We start from the raw sequence: 9,400 nt of genomic DNA, 5'->3' as shown, positions 1-9,400 counted from the left end.
ACGCCTTGCACAAATGGAGCTTTGCACACTCGCATGCTTGCCTGCCATTTCGTGGTCCAATGGGATGCGGACTGGTACCAGTCCATGGACCAGGATTTGGGGACTCCTGATGTAGGGTTAGGCCTATTCATGTCTAGAGTTGGTACTGAGAAGACAAACAATGTCCATGCAAATACACAGACAACTCCAGAAACTAATGAGTAAGGGATTTTGTTGCTTCTGCAATGTCATGAACTAAAGTTTATTTATTTATTTATTTTATTGGATTTGTATACCGCCCTATTCCCGTAGGACTCAGTTCACTTACCCCCAATTCCTAAGGCAGCTGTGTACTTTAAAAAAAAAAAGGCACAAGCTTGGGGGGGTGGTTGGGTGACCCGGATAAATATAATTTAGTTTAGAAGCAGATAAAAAATTTGCATTTGTTTGAAACACATGGAAATGGAACCACCGGGACTCAAGAGGTACAGTGAAAGCCCTTGATTCACTGATGCTTTTGTGCATTATCTGAATTGCAAAGGTACAAGGACTTACTTTCATGGCTAAAATCCATATTATGTGTTGCCTTCAGACACATCTGCGGGTGGTGGTCAAAAAATGTCAAGATAGCAACCGTGGCCATAGAAGTGCTATCTTGGCTTCTTCCTTTTTCTTTTTTTTTTACACCCCCCCCCCTTCAATACCTCTGTTGCTCTTTTACCTGATCTGGCTATTTTTTTTTTCAAATATAAAAATGCAGCAGCATTAATGGATACAAGAGTCTTCCTTTTTTCTTCAATGTAGCTCAACACTGAATGATTTTACTAAAAAAAATACAGCTTGTAGCAATCTGGGAAAGCGAGACTGTCCTGTTACAGAGCCAATACGATGATTTTACTGCTCTCAGAGGCCTCATAACTGAGTAGGCTCAAGTGAAGAAAGAGTGATCCAACACGTCTCCCACTGCTTAGAAATACTGCATTTAACAACTAACGAATATATCAATGTACCAGAAGTTATTAATTGCCCCTCTTTATTGCACCGTAACTTTTAGGAAAGATTAAGAGAGCTAAAAACTCTTAGTGGAGGCCTCTACAAAAATTTTTAAATAAAGCCTGAAATGGAAAAAGTACATAGAGAAACTTGTTCTATGGGTATATGAGCCACGGTGGTGCAGTGGTTAGATTGCAGTACTGCAGGCAAACTCTGCTCACAGCTTGGAGTTCGATCCTGACCAGTTCAAGGTTGACTCAGCCTTCCATCCTTCCGAGGTTGGTAAAATGAGGACCCAGATTATTGGGGGCAATATGCTGACTTTGTTAACTGCTTAGAGAGGGCTGTAAAAGCATAAGTGCTATTGTAAGCTTTTTCAGAATTATCTGTACTTAATATTTCAGACGCCATCCTTTATGAACAGAGACTTGGTTAAAAAGTTTGTATCAGAGACAATGTGCGCCTGAGGCTCACAACATAAATCATTCTCCAGACCACAAAGAACTTTCAAAAGATTTAGTATTTTAAATATACTGTCTTTTTTCACACAGCCCCTCCATTGGAAAATAAGGTTTGGTACTGTTGGTAAGGGAAGTATGCATTTTCTTATACATATGGTTTCATACAAATTCAAATTCGGTAGATAAGGCACAGTGCTCAATGTTATGTCAGAACTGATCTTGTCTCCATGCCTTCACGGGGTAAAATTGTTATTCCTTACAGAATAAAAAGCAGCAGTACATTTTAAATTACAATCTTGAATCACTATGACATTTAAAAAGATGAGCCGCACTTAAGACACACACACAAAAAAGTCATTTTCTACAATCTTCCTTCAAAAGGGGCCCTCCGGCATATGTAGACAAAGGACAACTGCAGTTCTGTTCAAGCCTTTTTATATGTGAACAGTTACTGGCTCATTTCTTGGAATTAGCTCAATTTATTTGTGAGGCATAAGAAGAAGAAAAAAAAACTATACTGGGAGGAAGAATTCGTTTCTGAAGTTTTTTGGCACTTGGTAAAACCAGGCAAAAACAGACAATTTGCAGTGAGGGCCCAGAAGCACAACTGGTTTTAACAGAAGTGTTCAGGCATTCAAAACTAAAGAAACAAGTAGAAGTGATATATAATATCTTACCATCCAAGCAAAGCAGTTGTCAGATGATGAAAAGTTCATATACACATTCTGCTTCCTTCACAAGCTTGGTGTGTCTACAGAAGAAGTTTTTTAGCCAGGGCATCTTACAATCGTTAGAAATGAAGCATATCGCTCAATAAAAACATTTCAATGGGTATATCTGCAAATATATATATTGTCCATAGATAAAATATTTCTCCATAGTTGAAAGAGTGTTTGGCATTGGAGACAAAAGTTGGAGTGGGATATTAGTGTAAACTATCAGTGTTAATCAAGACCATGAGGAAGGGAAAAATAATTTGCCCTAAGAAATAAAAGGGGACTGGTATCATTCAAACTCTGATAAGGCACACGGTCTTCGAAACTCTTGCCCACGCTCATGGATCCATTTATTGGAGACTATAAAAAAAGGAAGAAAAGGAAGTATTTGTTAGCTCATCCAATTTTCATCCTGTCTTCCCTTCAGAAACTCAAGACAGTATACACATTTGTTCCTCCATTTTTTCCCTACAGCAGAGGTCCACAACCTTTTGGGCCCCAGGGATCGATTCTGTGGAGAAAGGTTTTTCCATGGACTGGAGAGTGCGTGGTTTTGTGTGCTGCCTGCATCCCATGGGTGGGGCTTTGCTTGTTTCTGCGGACCGGTCGCTGGCATGAACTGGCCCGGTACTGGTCTACGGACCGGGGGCTGGGGATCCCTGCCCTACAGCAACCATCAAAAGGGTAGGTTGGGCTGAAAGACAGTGATGGACCCTGAATTAGCTAGTGAGGTGTCATGGACGAGGGTGACAATCAACTTATTCTCCCTTAACCAAACCCATTATCATTTCACCCCACTGGTAATTCACTCCTGGTTATATGTGATGACCAATCTACCTATAAAAGTGCCGCAGAAACGGTATCATATAGGTAGTCCTCGACGTATGACCACAACTGAGCCCCAAATTCCCATTGTTAAGCAAGGCAGTTGTTATAAGCGAGTTTTGCCTCATTTGACCTTTCTTGACACAGCTGTTAAGCGAATCACCGCAGTTGTTAATTTAGTAATATGGTTTAAATTGAACCTGGCTTGCCCATTGACTTCGCTGATCGGAAGGTCGCAAAAGGTAAATATGAGTCAGTTGCCAACTGTGACCATAGGGATGCTGTAACAGTTGTGTGGAAAATGGTCATGTCGTAAGTCCCTTTATTTTCAGTGCCACTGTAATTTCAGGCCATCACTAAATGAATGGTTGTAAGTTGAGGACTATCTGTACTTATTATTGGGACGAGGAGAATTAGAGTGCTATGCTTGAACCATATCTGTCAGGCTCGAGCCCAAAGACAACACGGCAAGATCCAATCAAGTCCAATCCTTTATTTGCTTACAGCTAAGAGACAGGATCTTGCCGAACAAAAGCTCTATCCTTTCGCTATCCTAAGAGATTCTAGGTTATGGTCATTCTGAACCTCTTCCTCCTTCTCCCACCAGTTTAGGACTGCACTTGTTGCTTAATCTAGGCCAGGGGCAGGCAACCTCGGCTCTTTTATGACTCATGGACTTCAACTCCCAGAATTCCTGAGTCAGCTATGCTGACTCAGGAATTCTGGGAGTTGAAGTCCATGAGTCATAAAAGAGCCGAGGTTGCCTACCCCTGATCTAGGCCTTTCTCTGGGAAATTCTCCTCACTGCTCTTCCAGATGCACATTCCCTCACAATACCTAAGCATCAAACCATTTTTCAAGTTAGGAACAGGTTCTGGTTTCGGATGGGGGATTCCCGAATGTCACATAGATCACTGCTAGGGCTAAGAGGCATTTAGCATCTGAGGGATCATTGTCACTCTTCACCCCCCCAATCCATTTCTAGATAACCCTTGTTGCAAGGTATGGATTAAACGACTTCTCTTCACTGTTCGCAATTGGAGAAAGTAAAACCAAAAAAAAAAATGCAAAGTGTGTTTCCATTCTGATTCCACACTCTTCATACAAAAAGTTTAATACGTCCCTTCTACCTGGGACATTTCAAGGATGTTCCATACAGGATTTAAAAGGGGACTATTAAAATCTTATCTTTCAAATTTCATACGTACCCCATTTGTTACCAACTAATACCGGACATGCAGCGTGCCGGGTGCTGTAGTCTCCTTCACCACTTGGAAAAAGATTGTACCAAAATACCGCTGTCCCCTAGTAAAACACAAAGTAACAGCAACTTATTTGGGGGGGGTTTAACTTTTGAAAAACGCAGTACTAAAGAGGGCATACAGAAAGTAAATATCCTCCAAATGGCTGAAAGGGTGCGGCAAAGCACTCTCCATCACCCACTGCCTTGGTTTCTAGTAATTCCTCAAATGCTACATTTCATGGGGTGGGCAAAATACAGGTAGTCCTTAGATAGCAACAATAATTGGGACTGGAATTTCCATCACTAAGAAATGAGATGCAACATCATCTGACAGAGTTGCTTAGCAATGGCAATCCTGACACTCCCTATTGCCGTTGTTAACCACCCAGTCATTAGCTGAGAATCCACCAAGACCACTTCCACTCATCCTGCCAGGACCAGAAATGGTATATAAAATGAGAGGAAACCCCATTCCCAACCAGCACTGATGATGTTATCTAGTTTGGTAATGAAACGTCTGCAAGAAAACAACCAAGGTCAGAGGACCAAGGACCTCCCATTTCATCCCTGAGCTACAAATATTTTTCCTCTATGAGGATCAACCCCCCAATACAACCCCATTCCCATCTTGGTCCCTCCCAGCTGTGAGCCTCAATAAGGTAAGACTTTGCCACCATTTCAACTCCTCCGACCCAGCTTATCTTCCTCCTCCATCTCTGTCCTTTTGGCCACTCTAAACTCCACTGCCTCTGCACCACCATAACCGCTCCAGGTGATCTTCACTGTCTTCTTTCTCCCGCTGCTGAAAAGGCGCACCTGTCCTGGCCCTGGCAGTTGTTGGCTGTGCCAGGCCTTCTTCCCAAGGACATTTCCGACCTTGCCCAAATAGTGTGTAGCTTATTCTTTTTTTATTATTATTATTATTAAAAGGTTCTATAAAAGTTACAATACAAACCCACCCCCAAACCATCCCCCTCCCCCTCCCCCACTTCCCAGAACTGAATACAGGGTTACAAAAATAACAATCAAATTCTAAATAACATTAACCAACTATATATGTAACCAAGTTCCTAACGCACTTTAACTCCCCTTTAACATGAACACAAACAAAATAAAAGTAAACATAATAATAAGAACATAAAAACAAGATAATATCCATATTATTAAACAATACTAATAAAATATAATAAAAACTAATAAAAATACCATAAAAACATACTAATATTAATATTCTATAATTCATTCAATAAGCTAGATGAAACTTTTTAATCCCATATTTGTTCTGAATATAATCTATCCATCTTCTCCAGACCGAAATGTATCTTTCTTGTGAATGATCCTTCAAATAAGCAGAAATCTTAGCCATTTCTGCCAAATTTGACACCTTAAGTGACCAATCTTCTATAGTAGGCAAACTATCTTTCTTCCAATATTGACCTACCAAGAGCCTTGCTGCTGTTACCAAATTCAACATCAAATTTGTTTCTTTAGTATCACAATCTATAACAATACCCAATAAAAACAATTGTGGAGAAAATTTTATCTTTCTCTTAAAAATCTTTTCAATATTCCACCAAATTTTAATCCAAAAAGCTTTAACATTTCTACAAGTTCACCATATATGATAATAGGTAGCATCCAAACTACTACATCTCCAACATTTGGGCTGTAAGTTAGGATACATGCAGGACAGTTTTTTAGGATCCAAATGCCATCTATAAAACATTTTATAAAAGTTTTCTCTTAAATTTTGAGCTTGGGTAAATTTCACATTTCTGTGTAGCTTATTCTTGAGGCTTTGGAAGTGGAGCATGGGGCATAGGCCCAGGAGAGGCAGCGGAATGCATGGCAGTCAAGGGGGAAGAGATAAGGGGGAGAGAAGCGGGTGGGGAGAATTGAAGCATCCCTGCAGATGTGAATGTGGATGGCCTGCCAAGTGATCTGAATTTTGATGATATGACTGCAAGGGCATTCTTTCAGCAACCACACGTAACTACTATTCCTTCAGCACTGCCTTAACTTTAAATGGTCACTGAACAAATGGTCATTAGGGGAGGACTCACATTGGCATCCTTCAGTCTCAAGAGACTATGGTATCGTGCTCTGGAAAGAGGTCCTAAAGCAGCATCTGGTGTGGCTAAAAAGGCCAATGAAATGAACCTTTATTATCAAAGTACAACTATGTGTACATTGAGATTAGCTGAGCCTCCCTTTGTGCTCCCACCCCCCAACACACAGTGACAACAAACCCTCCATCTTACTACACCATGTGAACCAACTACACCACACACCGGCCTCCAAGTCAATTCTGCATAAAATTCACAAAAGTTCACAAAAGTTCTTTCTCATTCAAAAGCCTAACAGCCCACGGATAGAAGCTGTTTTTCAGCCTGTTGGTGTGGCTGGCTATACTCCTATATCTCCTACCCGATGGTAGGAGAGTAAAGAGATACCGTCCAGGGTGTGAGTCATCCCTGAGAATTTTCCTCACTCTTCCAAGGCAACGAGCCCTGGCGATGTCTTCCAGTGGTGTCAGGGGACAGCCCACAATGTCTTGTGCTGTACTCACCACCCTCTGTAATACTTTCCTATCGGCGGCTGTCAGACCAGCATATCAAACCACAATACCATACGAGAGGACGCTCTCTATAGTAGACCAGTATTTGAGAGGAGGTATTTGAGAGGGGCAGTCCCTTCCACACTGAGGGGAGATACAATCTGTCCCCTGTCCAGCCCCCAGATTTCGCTGGTTCCGGGACTGCCTCTGTGCCTCAGCCTGCCGCACAAGTGTCTCTTCGAATTGGAGAAGGCCATGCTGCGTCTTTAGTCTCCAAGCTGAGCGATCAGAGCCCAAGGTTTCCCAGCTGTTAAGGTCCATTCCCAAGGCCTTTTGATCCCTCTTACAGATATCCTTATATCACAACTCTGGTCTCCCTCTGGGGCGCTTTCCCTGCACTAGTTCTCCATCCAGGAGATCTTTTGGAATCCGACCATCAGCCATTCTCACAACATGCCCAAGCCAGCGTAGACGTCGCTGTTTCAATAGTGTATACATGCTAGAAATTCCAGCACATTCCAGGACTGCGCTATTTGGAACTTTTGTCATGCCAGGTGACGCCAAGAATACGTCGGAGAGGTGACTTCCGGTGGCTCCGCGGCGACGGAGGGAGCCTTCCCGGGCTGCCCGCGGCTCAGCTGGTGTTTTTTCGCCCGAAACAGCGCCGATCAGCTGTTCGGGCGAATCTGAAGCCCCCTCCTCGGGAGAAGAGGAGGGGGTGAGCCCCCAGGTGGGGGTTGAGTTCGCCGGGGCCGCCTGAGCTTGGAGCTTGGGCGGCCGAAGGATTGAACTCCCCCGTAGCCTGGGCTGCTCCCAGCTGACCAGCGTCTCTGCTCCGGACTTTATGGAGCAGAGCCAGGCGTCTGCGACCATCCCTGCTTGAAGGAGAGACTATGAAAGGGAAAGAGCAGGCAGAGCAGTACAAGAGGGAAAGATGAAGAGATGAAGAAGATTTTATTCTACTCTCAAGCTTGATGGACTTTGCTTAAAACTTAAAGTGAAAGTGCGTCACAATTGTAAGTAAAAGATGGCGGCGAAACCTCCCCCTAGAACTTTTCGGAGTGCTGGAAATTCTCCGGTGCAACAACAATCATTGCTGCAGGCGTTGCATTCTCCTGATGTATTGACATCGAAGGATCTTGAAAAACATACCCAGTTAATTTTGGAGTCAATGGGTGTTAAATTTCTACAGATGGAGGAGAAATTGGAGAAACTGGAGCAGAGAATGGAAGAAAGGATGGAACAGAAACTTAGAGAAATGAAGGTAGACATTTTGTCCTCAGTGCAAAAAGTTGCTAAATGTGTGGAGGTGCTGGATGATCAAGTGCAAGACTTGATTCAAAAGAATGCTTTATTAGAAGCAAAAGTATTGGAAATTGAAGATTTAAAAGACAAAATTGACAGTGAACAGAGCTTGGCCCAATTTTACCAGATGCAGTTTGCTGTGAGAATTAGAGGCCTAAAAGAGAATATTAAGGAAGATTTAAAGCAGCTGGTTTCTGAGGCTTTTGAGGGAGTATTGAACCATCCAGCATCTGAATTAAAACAAGGTATGGACAAAGTGTTCCGTGTGAATTCGTGGATTGCTAAACAGAGAAAGTTGCCTAGAGATGTGGTGGTTTATTTTGTAAAAAGGGAAATTAGAGATGAAGTTATACAAGCTGCCTACGATACCAAAGTTGTGATTGCTGGTCAACAAGTTTTGGTTTTAAAAGAAATTCCTCCAAAGATTTTAAAGAGAAGGAAGGATTTTATATTTCTTGTGCAAGAGCTCAAGCAAAGAGATATAAGGTTCAGATGGGAGATCCCAGTTGGGTTGAGCTTCATGTATGATGGCAAAAGATACTGTTTGAGTAATGTGAAGCAAGCGCATGATTTTTATAATAATGTCTTGGAAGTAACCCCATCAACACTTCTGGAAGCTGCAGAGGGATCTGGAGAAGGAGAACATCAAGAGGATGAAGATGCACAGATAGACGAGAAGGGTACAGGAGGAGTTCAAGCTGCAACTCTTTTGGATGATCTTAGAGAACAGAGGGTGACGCGTGCTGCCTTAAAACGCTCAAAAAAGAAAAAAAATAAGACCAGTAGAAATCTATGGAACTTCCACAAAATATTTATAGTTAAGTGGTAGTTGTGTTTTTTTAAAAAAAAAAAAAGTTTTGGGATGCTATGTATGGTAATAGATTTTTTTTTTTTAATTTGGAATTAATGGACAACTTACTACAGAGGAAGAGGAAGAAAGTTTTGTGGGTTAATGTGGGTTAATTTGTGTAAGAACTATTTATTAATGTGCAAATGAGAATATGTCAAGGTAATAGTGAATTGTGGAAGAACATAGATGGGAATGATGCTAGTTTTTTTTTTATTTTAGTTTTTTATATATATTTAGTATTATTAAGGATTGGTTTACTATATACAAGCTAGAGAGTGATGGATTTTAGAGTTTATAATTGTTAGTATATGATTGTTTATGATTGCCTTTTAGATATATACCTTGTATTTTGCTCTGGGAAGTCGGGGGGGGGGAGGGGGGAGGAGGGGAAGTGGAGGGGGGGAGGTAGGGGAGGGAGGAGGGGGAGGGGGAGGGGGGGAGATAGGGGGGAGGTAGGGAGGGGAGGAGGGA

The 9,400-nt window shown here is 42.0% G+C and overlaps 1 protein-coding gene across 4 annotated transcripts in view; it reads right to left on the bottom strand.

Moving 5' to 3' along the window:
- Positions 1-1,473: 1,473 nt before the first annotated feature.
- P4HA1 (prolyl 4-hydroxylase subunit alpha 1) overlaps positions 1,474-9,400 on the bottom strand; it is a 47,006-nt gene continuing 39,079 nt past the window's right edge. For all 4 annotated transcript variants that reach the window (XM_083364794.1, XM_083364796.1, XM_083364795.1 and 1 more), the window contains exons 14-15: positions 4,183-4,279; positions 1,474-2,509 (exon numbers count right to left, since the gene is read on the bottom strand). In XM_083364794.1, coding sequence (XP_083220920.1) covers positions 2,439-2,509; positions 4,183-4,279 — 168 coding nt within the window. In that variant the 3' untranslated portion in view covers positions 1,474-2,438. The remainder of the gene's footprint in view (positions 2,510-4,182; positions 4,280-9,400) is intronic.

The sequence above is a fragment of the Vipera ursinii genome, assembly GCF_947247035.1.
Source record: "Vipera ursinii genome assembly, chromosome: 5".
Taxonomy (NCBI): Eukaryota; Metazoa; Chordata; class Lepidosauria; order Squamata; family Viperidae; genus Vipera; species Vipera ursinii.
This window is presented reverse-complemented; position numbering and strand designations above follow the sequence as displayed.